At 44.8% G+C, this 16,984-nt stretch overlaps 2 protein-coding genes across 2 annotated transcripts; both read left to right on the plus strand.

Moving 5' to 3' along the window:
* Positions 1 to 3,727: 3,727 nt before the first annotated feature.
* Positions 3,728 to 11,089, plus strand: LOC121572981 (transmembrane protein 272-like). Its single transcript, XM_041885017.1, has 3 exons — positions 3,728 to 3,774; positions 3,889 to 4,095; positions 10,565 to 11,089. The coding sequence occupies exons 2-3, from the start codon at positions 3,948 to 3,950 to the stop codon at positions 10,771 to 10,773; spliced, it is 357 nt and encodes a 118-aa protein (XP_041740951.1). The 5' UTR covers positions 3,728 to 3,774; positions 3,889 to 3,947; the 3' UTR covers positions 10,774 to 11,089.
* A 2,372-nt stretch (positions 11,090 to 13,461) lies between these two features.
* On the plus strand, positions 13,462 to 16,644 carry LOC121572982 (transmembrane protein 272-like). Its single transcript, XM_041885018.1, has 5 exons — positions 13,462 to 13,495; positions 13,873 to 13,947; positions 14,037 to 14,087; positions 14,244 to 14,435; positions 16,373 to 16,644. The coding sequence occupies exons 2-5, from the start codon at positions 13,893 to 13,895 to the stop codon at positions 16,606 to 16,608; spliced, it is 534 nt and encodes a 177-aa protein (XP_041740952.1). The 5' UTR covers positions 13,462 to 13,495; positions 13,873 to 13,892; the 3' UTR covers positions 16,609 to 16,644.
* The last annotated feature ends 340 nt before the right edge of the window (positions 16,645 to 16,984 follow it).

Consider the following 16,984-nt stretch of genomic DNA (forward strand, 5'->3'; position numbering starts at 1 on the left):
TCTGACCTTCCCCAAGCGTAGATCATTCAGCAGTAGTGTTTACTTCACTGACACACGAGCAACCAAGGTAAGTTGACCATATCGCAATCAAATACATTTTAAATGGTTTGCCTAATGTAGGCTATGCGTTCTATCAAGTTGTTTATTTATCAAAACAATTTTATCATAGCCTACATTCTATTGCCTACATTCCATGGACCTTAAATGCATTCATTGGACATAGAGTAGCCTAAGAGGAATAAGTGGTGGATAATTACTGACTATCAATTGTGTGCATAGGGTCCTGGTTATTGGAATTAACTTAATATTATTCAATGATATAGTATCAGCTAAATATTATTACATGTATTGTAGAACTGTCCTACTCTATTTTATTGAAAACATATAGTCTGTGCTTGACTTACAACATGCCAACTTGAACAAGTGTGACAGGTCAGGTTACTTCACTATCTGACATAACCTGTTGACAATTCAACCAAACATAAAACTTTGTATGAAAAACAACAACAAGAGGTGACATTGCAAAGCTTGGTGTGAGAAAATAAAATATAGGTAATGGGCAGCGAAGACAGGTGTGTGTGTACAGTGCCTTGCAAAAGTATTCATCCCCCTTGGCGTTTTTCCTATTTTGTTGCATTACAACCTGAAATTTAAATTGATTTTTATTTGGATTGCATGTAATGGACATACACAAAATAGTCCAAATTGGTGAAGTGAAATGAAAACAATAAATAACAGAAAAGTAGGGCGTGCATATGAAGCCCCTAAATAAGATCTGGTGCAACCAATTACCTTCAGAAGTCACATAATTAGTTAAATAAAGTCCACCTGTGTGCAATCTAAGTGTCACATGATCTGTCACATAATCTCAGTATATATACACCTGTTCTGAAAGGCCCCAGAGTCTGCAACACCATTAAGCAAGGGGCACCACCAAGCAAGCGGCACCATGAAGACCAAGGAGCTCTCCAAACAGGTCAGGGACAAAGTTGTGGAGAAGTACAGATCAGGGTTGGGTTATAAAAAAAGATCAGAAACTTTGAACATCCCACGGAGCACCGTTAATTCCATTATTTAAAAATGGAAAGAATATGGCACCACAACAAACCTGCCAAGAGAGGGCCGCTCACCAAAACTCCACGGACCAGGCAAGGAGGGCATTAATCAGAGAGGCAACAAAGAGACCAAAGATAACCCTGAAGGAGCTGCAAAGCTCCACAGCGGAGATTGGAGTATCTGTCCATAGGACCACTTTAAGCCATACACTCCACAGAGCTGGGCTTTACGGAAGAGTGGCCAGAAAAAAAGCCATTGCTTATAGAAAAAAATAAGCAAACACGTTTGGTGTTCGCCAAAAGGCATGTGGGAGACTCCCCAAACATATGGAAGAAGGTACTCTGGTCAGATGAGACTAAAATTGAGCTTTTTGGCCATCAAGGGAAACTCTATGTCTGGCGCAAACCCAACACCTCTCATCACCCCGAGAACACCATCCCCACAGTGAAGCATGGTGGTGGCAGCATCATGCTGTGGGGATGGTTTTCATCGGCAGGGACTGGGAAACTGGTCAGAATTGAAGGAATGATGGATGGTGCTAAATACAGGGGAAATTCTTGAGGGAAACCTGTTTCAGTCTTCCAGAGATTTGAGACTGGGACGGAGGTTCACCTTCCAGCAGGACAATGACCCTAAGCATACTGCTAAAGCAACACTTGAGTGGTTTAAGGGGAAACATTTAAATGTCTTGGAATGGCCTAGTCAAAGCCCAGACCTCAATCCAATTGAGAATCTGTGGTATGACTTAAATATTGTTGTACACCAGCAGAACCCATCCAACTTGAAGGAGGTGGAGCAGTTTTGCCCTAGAAGAAAGGGCAAAAATCCCAGTGGCTAGATATGCCAAGCTTATAGAGACATACCCCAAGAGACTTGCAGCTGTAATTGGTGCAAAAGTGGCTCTACAAAGTATTGACTTTGGGGGGGTGAATAGTTATGCATGCTCAAGTTCTGTTTTTTTGGTCTTATTTCTTGTTTGTTTCACAACAAAAAAATATTTTGCATCTTCAAAGTGGTAGGCATGTTGTGTAAATCAAATGATACAAACCCCCCATAAATCCATTTTAATTCCAGGTTGTAAGGCAACAAAATAGGAAAAATTCCAAGGGTGGTGAATACTTTCGCAAGCCACTGTATCTGTATGGGATTGTTGATTGTGTGATTGATGATTGTGTAAACTTTTCATAATAGATATAGGCTTGTGTGTGAATGGTAAATAACATAATATCTCAACATCACAAATGTGAGTTTTACAGGTGACATCATGTATGTTTATACAGATGTATACTTTGGGCGAAAGTTCAATTATGTTGATGACAATAATTCGTTTTACTTGTCAGTCAGTCTGACCTCTCTACCTCGGCAGAGGGTTAGGGTTAAGATAGATGAACTTAAATTCCTAGTTTTTCTGGACGTTCGGTGCTTTTGTTTCCAGGTTATTACAATATTGTTGTTCCCTGGTCAAAGACCTAACCAATCAGACAGCTTTTCATTTATCCTCAATGCAGAAAGATAGAAAGAATCAAAACATCCTTCTATGGTGAAGAAATGACCACATTTTCCATATTTGTGGGTGCTATGGTGAACAAATGACCACATTTTCTATATTTATGGGTGCTTTGTGAATATTTGTGTGTTATCAGCCGAGCGGGGAATGCTCGCTTGGCATGAAGAAGGTACTGTACATGAAACTGGCTTTCCAGAGAATGTTGTCAGACTTACTCGTTGGTGATAAGATGTCCGTTTGGAATGCTCAGATTTGCTCTCCACTGACATAATATTTTTTCACTAGGACTCTGTTCTGTTGCAAACCACAACTAAAGTGCTTTAAGGCCCAGTGTTGATTTAGTGGAGTACAAGAGAGAAATATATGTTTACAACGGAAATAATACTATTGATGATCTATTAACTCATATCTATTATCTCTGTTGTGGCTAATTGAGAATTGTGAGAGCTATACATTACATTTCTATCTGCAACTTTCCAAGCGTTGAACACCATTGAATTCTATGTAATGTTTGTGTCATGGCTCTCTGTCGCCCTCTGTAGGCCTGACTGTGTCGCACACGATGGAGAACGGAAATCTGCTGCAACACATGCGTCACCTTCCCAAACCAACCACAGGAATATTAGGTGGGATTGAATATGTCCGATTGCATCACTTAAGAGTTGCTCAGATCAATTGAATGGTGCATTTAGGGGCGAATCCTAACTTCCACTTAAAGCGCCATTCAGCAGTTGAAACAATAACATAGCTATTGGTAAACAGCTGAGGGATGGGGCTGGAGAAATAATATAATATAATAATATGGAGAAATGTAACCACTCTCGAATTCATAGACAGGGCTATGGATGCAAGGACTGACCATCCATGATATCAACATTATAGTTTTAACCATGTTTTGTTGACATTTAGTTTGTATACAAACATTGGAGTAAAATGAAAACAAGCTTATATTTTGGGTTCTGATAGGGTATGACAGTTGAACTAAACTCATGAGGCATTTATAAATTATATTCTTCAATAATCAATGGGTACATATAATTAATTTATAGGTCAAAAAATGTATGTAGTAACTGCAGATTTCCCCTTTAAGTCAAAGTTTGCTAAAATATGTATATTGGGTTTAGGGTAAAAAGCTGAACCTATATACTCTCTCCCCCCAGGTATCTCTAAACTACTTGCATGTGTCATTCCTATTGCTCAGATCACCATAGGTGAAGTAATACTTTTTATAATAAACCTTCCTTACCACTGTTGTACACTTTGCAACCCCCTCTTGCCACAACTGCCCATCCCAACCTCTCCTGCCCCTATGTATTACTGTATAGGTGCAGTGTACCTGTATGACTGCCCCCGGCAGCACTACATCCCCATTTACCTGGTGGTAATGGGGGCCTTCGGCCTGGCCCTAGCCCTGCTCTCTTGCCTACCCTGTGCCCAGGACTCAGATGGCATAGACCCCAACCCCCTGAACCACCTCTGCACCACCTGGAGCACCCTGGCCTCCTTCTTCCTCTTCTGCTGGTTCATCAGCGGTGAGTCTGAGAGACCGTGGGAGAGAGAAAGACGGTGTGGTAGGATAGAGAAAGAACACTGTGTGTGTGTGCGTGCATGCGCGCGCATGTTTGTGTGTGAATAGGAAGAGAGAGAGAGGAGGAAGCGGTCAAGCACACTTTTAAGCTCTTCCAAGAACTAACTGATTCCCACCAAAAATGCAACGTTATAGTATCTCAAGCTGTGGAAGTGAAAGACTCATGAGTTTGTAACTGTTAGGAAACATTTACTGTACATAATGACAGTCTTTTCAAAATTCATACCAAAGTTCTCTCTCTCTCTCTCTCTCTCTCTCTCTCTCTCAGTGCATGCTGGGAGTTTTTTGGAGTTTGAGTGTTTGGTGTGGAGGGCTTGTCCTAACTAATTTGTTTGTTTTCCTTCCTTGTTTTCTCTCTTCTATGGTGGAGGGTTAATGCACTGTTTGTTTTAGTGGTACCCACTGTTTTTTATTTTTCCAAGTTAGAGAGGAAGAGGACAGAGGTTTAGTTTCCTGGGGTTTTGAACGGTGAGGTGTGAGCGATGGCTTCGCAGCCTAGCGCGGAGGAAACGCTGTCGTTACGGCATGGATTCAGGTGTGTTCCTGAGAATGGAATTAAGGTGGAGGAGGTTCTGCTCGCGGTCGGCGAACAGGTAGGAGCCGAATTTATACATTCAGCGTCCAGAATGAACAAAGCTGTGGTTGTGTTCATGAAAAGGGCACATTTGGTGGGTAGGCTCATTTCAAGCGGAATATTTGTAAGGGATGTGTTGGTGCCAATTTCTCCTCTTTCTACCCCCTTCGACCAGGGTGGTAGTTGCAAATTTGCCTCCGTTTATTACGGATGATCAAATCAGGAAGGAGTTGAGTCGTTTTGGTAAGTTTGCTAGTGGTTTTCGTGTACTGTCGGCAGGTTTTCAGGCAGATGCCGTCAAGCACGTTGTTTCATTCCGGAGGCAAGTGTTCATGTTTCTGAACAACAATGAGCAACAGTTAAATGTGCACTTTAAAGTGAGGCATGGGGAGGGGCTCTACGCAGGTTTTGCCAGCACAGATAGTCTACGGTGCTTTGAGTGTGGGGATTTGGGGCATAAGAGCTTTGCGTGCCCACATAAAGGCCGTAGACAAGGTGAGGGTTCAAGCGCCAGTGGGGGAAATAGAGGTCAACGTGCAGGGGCCCATGAGACGCAGGCAGCTGAGGCTGGGTCTAGTCATGCGACAGATGGTGGTGTAGTTAAGGCTGGGTCTAGTCATGCTATAGGTGGTGGTGTAGATGGGGCTGGGTCTAGTCAGGCTATAGATGGTGGTGTAGATGGGGCTGGGCCTAGTCATGCTATAGATGGTGGTGTAGATGGGGCTGGGTCTAGTCGTGTGATGGATGGTGGTGTAGCTGAGGCTGGGTCTAGTCATGTTATGGAGTGTGGTGTAGATGAGGCTGGGCCTAGTCATGCTATAGATGGTGGTGTAGATGAGGCTGGGTCTAGTCATGCTATAGATGGTGGTGTAGATGAGGCTGGGTCTAGTCAGGTTATGTTAGTGGATGAGGAGAGTGTAGTGGGGAAGGGTAAGCGACTAGGAGGGGTGGAGGAGGGTGTCAAGCGGAAGAGGAAAAAGGGGGAGAAGAAAGGAGGTGGGAGGGCAGAGGCTGGTGTGATGAAAGACACCAAGGAACCTTTGCCTGGTGCGGGGGGGGAGGCCCCGACTAGAGAGGAAGGGCAGGTGGTCAGGTTGCCTGGTGCGGGGGGGGAGGCCCCGACTAGAGAGGAAGGACAGGTGGTCAGGATGGGAGATGGAGATGAGGAGGAGGAAGGTGAGTCTGCGGAAGAAGACGATGAGGAGGATTTATTTTCAGACTCCTCCTCAATGGGTCCAGAGCTGACAGCCAGTCAGTCAGAGGGGTCAAAGTACACAGTGAGGGAACTGTCAAGGTTCCTGAAGGAGACTAAGGGGGAAAAAGGTTAATCTTGAGGCTTTTTTTTGCGATCCGGGAAAGTTTGTAAGATCAGTGCAACATGCAATGAAAAATGAGGGGCATGGTGTCCTCTCACCCAGGAAACGGTTTAGGTTAAGGAAGTGGGTCACAACTGTGCGTAAAGGTCTACCTTCAGACACTGTCTAGATGAAAGTTTTCTTTCTGGCACTGGAGCTTTTTGAGCTTTGCTATTGGTCTCTTTCTTTGCTGGCTTTTCTCCCACTTCCTATGGAGACTCTTTGGGTAGGCTCGCTTAATATTAATGGCGCCAGAGATGCGGGAAAGAGGAGTGTGTTGGGTGAATATGTAAAACAAAAAAAAGTACAAGTGTTGTTTCTGCAGGAGACGCATAGCGATGTGGTGAATGAAGTTGATTGGGGGCTCTGGTGGAAAGGGGCAAGTGTGCTGAGCCATGGAACAAATGTTAGTGCAGGGGTGGCAGTCCTTTTTGTACCGGGTCTGTCTGTAAAAATTTGCTCCTCAAAAGAGGTGTGTACAGGTAGACTGCTTGTAGTAAAGGCAGAAATTAACAACAGGGGTTTTGTCTTTATAAATGTGTATGCGCCCAACACAGGGAGAGAGAGGGGGCTTCTATTTGGGTGTCTTAGAAAGGAACTCTCACAGGTAGCGCCTGAGGAGACGCTGGTGGTCGGCGGGGACTGGAACTGTACGATGGATTTTACGAAAGACAGAAATGGGGAGGAGCCTCATTCAGGCTCAGTGGGGGGTGTTAAGGGACATTATTAATCAATTTGACCTAGTTGATGTTTGGAGAACTAGACATCCCAACACAAGACAGTATACATGGGTGAAGGTCTTTGGGGCTAGGGGTGAGTGCAGCCCGACTTGATCGATTGTACATGTCCAGGAATCAGAGCAATAGGTTGTTGGGCGCTACCATTCTCCCGGTGGGTTTTTCGGATCATCACATAACCATGGCTCGGCTGTCTATTTCACCAGGGCCTCGGCAGGCATCCTATTGGAAGTTTAATGTAAAGCTCTTACAAGATGCCACTTTTTGCTCAGGTTTCCAGACTTTTTGGGAAAGGTGGGGGGCAGCGAAGAGAGGAGTATGAGTCTCTGAGTCAATGGTGGGATGTGGGAAAAGTCCAAATTCGGCTTTTCTGCCAACAGTATACAGCTCTGTCATCCTCAGAGGCTAGGAGAGTATTGGGGAACTCGAACGTAGTATTAGTGAGATGGAGGTAGAGCTGGTGGGGCAAGGCAATGTAGGCCTCCAGGTTAATCTAGCTGAACTACGTAGGGACCTGGGCAGTTTTTTCCAGGTTAAAGCAAAGGGAGCACTTGTAAGAGCTAGGTTCTCCATGCTCAAGGAGATGGATGCTCCCAGCTCCTTCTTCTTTGGTTTGGAAAGACAGAGCGGTGAAGCCAAGGGTATGCATTGTCTACGGCTTTCGGATGGGCGGAGTGACCTCTGTGGTGGGGGAGATGCGGGAGCGGACTGTGGAGTTTTATACTGAATTGTATAAGGCAGAACTGTGTGATCCTATGTGTGCTCAGGTTTTGTTTGCCGAACTCCCTAAGCTCTCTCTGGTACAAAGGGATGAAATGGACATTCCCCTGTTGTCCCATGAACTGGCAGAGGCCGTAACCCAGATGTCCCCCGGCCGTGCACCGGGGTCGATGGACTCCCAGTGGAGTTTTATAAAAAATTCTGGGGAATAATTGGACTGGACTTCTTTCGCGTGTTGCGTGAATGCGTCGGGGTAGGAGAGTTGCCGATGAGCTGCCGTCGGGCGGCTCTGACTCTCCTGCCCAAAAAGGGGACTTGTGTGAACTTAAGAACTGGAGGCCTGTGGCATTGCTCTGTGCGGACTACAAGATATTTGCCAAGGTCCTCGCTAACAGACTAAAGTCCCATCTGGACTCTATAGTACACAAGGACCAGACATATTGCATACCAGGACGCTTAATCACGGACAACTTGTTCTTAATCAGGGACATGTTGGACTTGTCGAGAAGTTCTAATGTGAACTTTGGTCTGGTCTCTTTAGATCAAGAGAAGGCCTTAGAGTGGACCATGAGTATCTGTTTAATGTGATGTCTGTGTTTGGGTTTGGGGAAAGGTTTTTGGCCCATGTGAAGATGTTGTATGCTGGGGCATCATGTATGGTTAAGGTGGGAGGGGGGCTCAGTAGGCCAGTCTGGGTGAGGCGGGGCATTAGACAAGGATGCCCTCTATCAGGGCAGTTATATACACTAGCCATTGAACCTTTTTTGGGCCTGCTACGCAGGAGACTGAAGGGAGTGTGCTGGACAGGCATAGCAGTGTCAGCGTATGCAGATGACGTTTCTGTGATGGTCAGGGATGGTCAGGATATGCAGGCACTGGAGAATAGTCTGAAGGTGTACGAGGGAGCTTCGTCAGCTAAGGTAAACTGGGGAAAGAGCAAAGCTCTGTTATGTGGGGCATGGGGGGATAGGGTCCCTCCTCTGCTTCCAGGGGGGTTGCAGTGGGGTTGTGAAGGGCTTAAAATATTGGGGGTGTACCTGGGCTCGGAGAGGTGGGTCAGGAAGAACTGGGAGGGGCTGTCACAGGCAGTGGTGTCAAGACTGGCCAGGTGGAGGTGGCTCCTGTCCCAAGTGTCATATAGAGGGAGGGTGCTGATAATCAACAACCTGGTGGCATCTTCCCTGTGGCATAAACTGGCTGTCCTCAACCCCCCTGCTGGGCTGCTCGCAGACCTGCAACGCAAGCTGGTGGATTTCTTCTGGTCGGGCCATCACTGGCTGAGGGCGGCAGTGTTGTATATGTCCGTAAATGAAGGAGGACAGGGCCTGGTGGAACTGGAGAGCAGGGTGGCTGCATTCCGACTAAAGGCGGCACAGAGACTGCTGTACCATACTGATGTCGGATGGAGGGAGCCAGCATGCGCGCTGCTGAGGAGAGCTGGCGGATTAGGGTTGGACCGGCAGCTATTCCTCATGAGGCTGGAGGGGCTGAGTACAGCAGGACTCTCTGATTTTTACTCTGCGGTGCTGAGGGCCTGGCAGCTACTAAGGCCCACACGAAAAGGGGGGTGTGGAGCCTGGGCTGTGGGTGTGGGAGGAGCCTATCTTCCACAACCCAGTCATCCTTTTGAGATCGGTTCAGTCAGCCACCCTGAAGAGGCGACTGATGGCAGCGGGATTACTAAGGCTGGGTGACCTGCGACTGCTGGGAGAGGATGGATGGAAAACCCCAGAAGTCCTAGCAAAACAAACAGGACTAACGTCTCTTAGGCTGTTGGAGAGATTCCTGGGGGAAGTCCAGGAGGCACTGTCCGAGCCGGTAAGGGGGGTGTTTGAGCAGCCAAAGGGGGAGGGGCCACCAATGTTTCCGCCACTGCACGTGACGGCAGAGACTGGGGACTGGCAAGGGGGTCTGGAGGACTTGTTCGATTTTAACACTCCGAGCCTGGGCGAGTTTGAGGGGTGGGAGGTAAAGCCCTCTACAACCTCTGCATTAAGGTAAGGAACATTAGGAGCCTAACAGGAGTGAAGGCACATCAGTGGCAGGGGGCATGTGGAGCGGAGAGTATGGTTGGTTTTAGATGGAGGGGGCTCTACAAACTCCCAGTACCAAAGAGGTCAGGGGACCTCCAGTGGAGGGTTTTACATGGAGCCCTGGCCACTAACAGCTGGTTAGCACGGGTTGAACCCGGGAGTCAGACAGGGGTGTCCTTTCTGTGTCATGAGTGAAACTGTGATTCATGTGTTTTCTGTGTGCGCCAGGTTAATGCCTTTAATGTCTCAGTTGGAATGTCTGTGTGAGAGGTTGGGGGTGGGTTTTACTGTCGGGATGTTTATAATGGGGTACAGGTATTCAAATAAGGAAAAGGAAAAATGTGTGTTGTTGAATTTTCTGTTTGCTCAGTCAAAGTTAGCTATTTGGCTAACAAGGAGGAACAGGGTCAAAGGTGGGGGATAACAGACCCTTTACTATTATTTAATGGGATTGTCTCTGCGCGCCTTAGGGTGGAATTTGAGTTTTATAAAATGATAAAAAAGTGTGGAGATGTTTCAAGAAATATGGTGTGTTGGGGGGCTGTCTGTATAGCTGAGGAAGATTGTCTGGATATACGGTTGTAGAGTTGGTGAGGTTTGGGTTATTGTGATGTGTGGTGTTGTTTTTGTAACGTGGGGTAGAGGAAAAGGTGAGTATGCAGTACAGGGGATATTGGTAATCTGTGTACTTTATTTTAAGGGGTGGGGGTGGGGTGAGGTTTTAATTAGATGAGGATGTACCATTAAAGAAAGACAAAAAGCTTCTCTCTCTCTCTCTCTCTCTTCTCTCTCTCTCTCTCTCTCTCTCTCTCTCTCTCTCTCTCTCTCTCTCTCTCTCTCTCTCTCTCTCTCTCCTCTCTCTCTCTCTCTCTCTCTCTCTCTCTCTCTCTCTCTCTCTCTCTCTCTCTCTCTCTCTCTCTCTCTCTCTCTCTCTCTCTCTCTCTCTCTCTCTCTCTCTCTCTCTCTCTCTCTCTCTCTCTCTCTCTCTCTCCAGGTAACGTGTGGATCTACTCCATCTATCAGCCCAACTTCAACCAGACACTGACTGAGGACCCCTACTGTAACAAGACCCTGTACCTGTTTGCCTTCTGGACCACCACACTAGCCTACGTTGTGCTGGGTCTTCTGCTGCTGGGGGGATGCTGTATGCTTGTCTGTGCCTTTGTATTGGGCAAGAGCGACCCTGATGACAACAGAGCATGAGGGAGGTGAGGGGAGAGTAGAGGGCAGTAGAGGATACAGGAGAGGAGAAGAGGGGAGGAGCGGGTGTATAATGTTTACCTAACAAACTAGAGAAAACCAATGGAATCCAGTTATCGATTGGATAACAACGCAACAGTCTTTTGCGCTAAGTACACCAAGTGTTCGGAGAAAATGAAAGCAATCCTGAAAAAAACATCCTTCTTCAGACATCCACATACAGGTCGAAAAATCCCTGTTAGGTGTATCATCTCATGCAAGACAAACAGAGTAATCTCCTCACCTGTTCATGTGGGTAAGCCTACGTAGGATGTTGTAAGTCGCTCTGGATAAGAGCGTCTGCTAAATGATGTAAATGTAAATGTAGGACAAACGAAAAGACAATTAAAACAACCATAGCTGAACACCGCAGCTCAATCAGGTGTAAGAACACTGATTATCCAGTAGCAGCTCACTTTGTTGAAGCAAACCATTCCACGGGCTCCCGAGTGGTGCAGCCGTCTAAGGCACTGCATCTCAGTGCTTAAGGCTTCACTTCAGTTCGATTCCAGGCTGTATCACAACCGACCGTGATTGGGAGTCCCATAGAGCGGCGTACAATTGGCCCAGCGTCGTCCGGGTTTACCGGTGTAGGCCGTCATTGTAAATAAGAATTTGTTCTTAACTGACTTGCCTAGTTAAATAACAAAATCTCCTCCCTCAAATGTTGCTCTACCAAGGACCGAAGGTAACATCCAGATCAGTTTCACTCTAATCAACCTAATAATTATGACACACCCCTCACTATTGTCATTGTTTGTCTGCATAACCCTGGTTCAAACATTCATGACATTACGCTGAAGAAGGCACAGTGATGCTGAAACGTCGGTGTTTTACTCAATAAATTACTGGGAGTTTATATACATAGAGTGTGCAACTCTGTTTATTTATTTTGATAGCTTACAGTTTAGTCAGCACCTCTACACAAAATAATTTTCTCTGGGTGTGTTCCAGCTCATGCTTTTTATTAGAGATATTATCTACCTATTAGCTCTAAAAAGCACTGCCAATGCTGTCCCAGAAGCTATAATAGCAAAATATATAATAGCTCTCTTTCAAACTCTATGTAACTCTCTTTCCAACTCTATCCTTAAACAGACATGTTGATAAGCTTTGTTGTCTATTCCCCCAGCATGGTTGATCCCAGCAGGTGGTACAATTGTGGGCTTGGACCACATTATGATGGGTAAATTAAGGACACTTTCAAAATACCTTTTCTAAACACAAATAAAATCATACATCGCCAACCACCCTTCAAAATAACTTAAGTTACTTCTACATCTCTAGGTGTTGTGTACTTCAATGACTACCCTGTCCTTCATCTCAGTCCATTCCTGTATCCCTATCTACCTGTTGATGATTGGATCTTTATGCCTGGTCTTGGTGTTCATCTACAAGTTTAAGTTAATCTGCTGCTCATTGTATTTCTATGACTGTAGTTACATCATAATGGATGGTTGTATCACCGTAGTGGGATTCATTCTGATCATATGTATCACCCTAGGTGAGAGAGATGTCCAGTCCATGAACATGAGACCATGTTTTGATGTCAAAGGCCCTGTCCAGTGAAAATAAGAACTTCCATAGAATTACAAATGATGGGACAAAAATGCATTTCAATTCATTGGAACAGGGCCACGGCGTTATCGTCACAGCCATAGGAACCAGCCATTCTTGCATGCTTCTTAAGTCATCATGAATAATTCAGTATAATTATTATTTTCTCTTTGTCTACAGGTAATGTGATAACCTACAGTGTATATCCACCCAGCTATGATCAGAGCAAAACATACCGTGACAAACTTGTTCACATTCTCTACCTCTATCATATTGGACATTGTTAGTGCAGTGGCACAGTCTGCGTGGATTATCAAGTTCTTTCAGCCATTTGATCTCTGTGGTGATAGTTTCAGTGTTACTTTCTGTGAGTGCTGCTGGAGACGTTATGGGAAGTGTGTGCTGTAAACACGCCAAATTATGGGAGTGCTGTGGAGACTTCAAGCAATGAAACCTTGGCAGGCTGTGGGGAATGTAAGGCAACATGCCCAGCAGTTTCAAATAAATGTCATACAAGCTGACAATGTTTATGTGCTGCCTGGACAGGAGTGGTCTCATGAGTATTTGATTTTTGGTTTTGAGACTTTTTGACTAAAGGGTTTTTGACTTGCCTTGTTGCTGAACCGTCCAGTCTATTTTTCACATACTGTACATCAACACACTGGTATGGTAATAAAATCAAATAACATCTTCCCCATTGAGTTCAATGAGAAATACACAGTACATACTATATGCATTGTCATTGGGAAACACTCATTTGAAGTGTTGTAATGATCTAGTGGTGTCTTGGGGACTATTTCCAAACATCCTGCCTCAATAAAGACATCAAAAAAGTAATGTAGCTCTGGTAACTCTGGCTTTAACGGTGTTAGTCTCTGAAAAGAGAAGACGGCAAACAAGATGGCTGCTAAGAATAATTCGATATGTAGGGTATGAGTTGTGTTGTGTGGTGTGGTGTGGTCATGTGGTGTTGTAATGATTCTGCTTTGCCCTGAGGGGCCATTTCAAAACATCCTACCTCAATGGTGAAAGTTTCAAAGTTGACTAATTATGGCACAAGCTGTGAGGCTACACGGTAACGGAAAATAAAACAAATTGACAGATTCACTCCTTCACACAAAAGAGACAGGTAAGAGATACTCACAAAATAAAAAATACATATTTGATGTATTGATATACTTTTATCAACAGCTAATTTGAGGCCTCAGTGTTTATTTCCACGACATTGGACAACCATTCATTTATGATTTCAGCATTTGACATAAAGTTAATCAAGTAAGAAGTGCTATCTATAGTGTGTATTTATTTTACGCATTATTTATTAGTGGCACAGTGTATAGTAGTGAATATAAACTGCAGCTGGTATCTTTAAATGTCAGTCTTCGCTGTCTGCAATTTGGTAAATAAAAACTTTGAACCTGGAACCATCTATCAAATATTTTAAGTCTGATTGTTAGTCCATTGAAATGACAGTTCAGAGACCAATCCTGTGTCTATTCCTTTAAGATTTAAAGGACTCACAAAAGATGGAGACTTCACAGAGGTCTCCCGTTCTGTCATCCTTTCTGATCTCAATAATAGGTACAGTAGCTACCTCTCATATAACAAATGAGTGTTCAGTGTTTTCAGCATTTGTTGAGTTTGTGATCTCTCGCTCTCTCTGTTTACAGTTGTGCTGAATATCATCGTATGGATGCTTCTGATGTCAGCAGTGGGATTAGGTGTGTACCTCATATTTCCTTTCCTCCCCATAGTCCTTACTGCGAGAATGGCATTGATGGTGGATAAGATACTGCAAGATGCCAAAAGCCACCTATTGAGAGACACTGACAGACTGTATATCATCAATCTCCACTTTCTTGCTCTGACTCCTTTAGGGGCAATGCACCTACATGACTGCCCCTTACAGCCTTATCTCCCCATCTACCTGCTGGTGATCGGGGTGACGTCCGTCACCTCCCTGCTCCTGTCCTACCTCAATAACACACTGGAGACTGGCTTCCTAAGCCTACTGTGTTCCTTCTGCATCCTCCTCCTCCAACTCTTCAACATCGGCTGGTTCATCACAGGTAAGCAAGAGGGATGAGAAAAGGAGGTTGAGGGAAGGGAGACGGAGGTAGCAATAGACACATAGCGGCAAATCCTATCTTCCACTTCAGTCAAATGTTCACTTGCAGTCATACATTAATGTCAATGGGAGACCAACTGAAATGATTCACAACAGTGTAGAGAGGCCAGGGGAAACAGGAAATTACATGTTGAAGTTTTGGGGCACAAACCGTGAACCAGAACACTTGAACACATGTTGCAGTATAGTCTAGCACCACCAACTTCACATTGTCATTACCAATACACAGCCTCCATAGTATGTCACAACGTAAACAGTAACGTTATTTCCCAAAATCGATATATACAGTGCATTCGGAAAGTATTTAGACCCCTTGACTTTTTCCACATTTTTTCTTCTTCGTAAAATAGATTAAATTGTTGTTTTTTTCCCCTCATCAATCTACACACAACACCCCGTAATGACAAAGAAAAATTTGGTTTTTAGAAATGTTTGCAACTGTATAAAAAAAAAAAACGGAAATATCACATTTACATAAGTATTCAGACCCTTTACTCAGTACTGTCTTGAAGCACCTTTGGCAGTGATTACAGCCTCAAGTCTTCTTGGGTATGACGCAACAAGCTTTGCACACCTGTATTTGGGGAGTTTCTCCCATTCTGCTCTGCAGATCCTCTCAAGCTCTGTCAGGTTGGATTGGGAGCGTCACTGCACAGCTATTTTCAGGTCTCTCCAGAGATGTTCGATCGGGTTCAAGTCCGGGTTCTGGCTGGGTCACTCAAGGACATTCAGAGACTTGTCCTGAAGCCACTCCTGCGTTGTCATGGCTGTGTGCTTAGGGTCGTTGTCCTGTTGGAAGGTGAACCTTCGCACCAGTCTGAGGTCCTGAGCGCTCTGGAGCAGGTGTTCATCAAGGATCTCTCTGTACTTTGCTCTGTTCATCTTTCCTTCGATCCTGACTAGTCTCCCAGTCCCTGCTGCTGAAAAACATCCCCACAGCATGATGCTGCCACCACCATGCTTCACCATAGGGATGGTGCCAGGTTTCCTCCAGACATGACGCTTGGCAGTCATGCCAAATAGTTCAATCTTGGTTTCATCAGACCAGAGAATCTTGTTTCTCATGGTCTGAGTCCTTTAGCTGCCTTTTGGCAAACTCCAAGCGGGCTGTCATGTGCCTTTTACTGAGGCCACTCCACCATAAAGGCCTGATTGGTGGAGGCTTGCAAAGATGGTTGTCCTTCTGGAAGGTTCTCCCATCTCCATGGAGGAACTCTGGAGCTCTGTCAGAGTGACCATCGCGTTCTTGGTCACCTCCCTGACCAAGGCACTTCTCCTCCAATTGCTCAGTTTGGCCAGGCGGCCAGCTCTAGGAAGAGTATTGGTGTTTCCAAACTTCTTCCATTTAAGAATGATGGAGGCCACTGTGTTCTTGGGATCTTCAATGCTGCAGACATGTTTTGGTACCCCTCCCCAGATCTGTGCCTCGACACAATCCTGTCTCTGAACTCTATGGACAATTCCTTTGACCTCATGGCTTGGATTGTGTTCTGACATGCACTGTCAACTGTGGGACCTTATATACACAGCTGTGTCCCTTTCCAAATCATGTCCAATCAATTGTATTTACCACAGCTGGACTCCAATCAAGTTGTAGAAACATCTCAAGGATGATCAATGGAAACAGGATGCACCTGAGCTCAATTTGGAGTCTGAAGGGTCTGAATACGTATGTAAATAAGGTATTTTAATTTTTATTTTTATACATTTGCAAACATTTCAAAAACATGTTTTCGCTTTGTCATTATGGGGTATTGTGTGTGTAGATTGATGGGGGGTGTAAAAAGGCTGTAAAAAGTCAAGGGGTCTGAATACTTTCCGAATACACTGTACGTATTATTGTCTAACATTATTCCTTGTTGTTCTCTGTATCTTAAGGGAGTGAGTGGGTGTACTCCATATTTCCCCCCAACTATGATTCGAACAGTGGAGAGAAGTACTGTCAGAGGACGATATACCTGTTTGCTTTCTGGTTCAACAGCCTGGGCAGCATCTGTATGGTTGTGGTGTTCTCCTGTGGAGTGTACTTCATCTTCCTTACCTGTGTGAAAATGGCATTTAGAGGACACCATTTATTACATTCACATAATAGATCATATGGTGTGGAAGCTTGAGAACTCTGTGGCACTGAAACCTAACTAGCATGGTTTTGCTGTTATGTGTGTGTGTGTGTGTGTCAAATCAAATCACATTTTATTTGTCACATGCGCCGAATATAACAGGTGTAGACCTTACAGTGAAATGCTTATTTACAAGCCCTTAACCAGCAATGCAGTTTTAAGAAAGAATACCCCCCCCCTCAAAAAAAAAAAAAGGAAAATATATATACAGTGGCTTGCGAAAGTATTCACCCCTCCTTGGCATTTTTCCTATTTTGTTGCCTAACAACCTGGAATTAAAATTGATTTTTGGGGGGTTTGTATCATTTGATTTACACAACATGCCTACCACTTTGAAGATGGAAAATATGTTTTATTGTGAAACAAACAA

The sequence above is a fragment of the Coregonus clupeaformis genome, unplaced genomic scaffold (genome assembly GCF_020615455.1).
Source record: "Coregonus clupeaformis isolate EN_2021a unplaced genomic scaffold, ASM2061545v1 scaf0327, whole genome shotgun sequence".
Classification (NCBI taxonomy): Eukaryota; Metazoa; Chordata; class Actinopteri; order Salmoniformes; family Salmonidae; genus Coregonus; species Coregonus clupeaformis.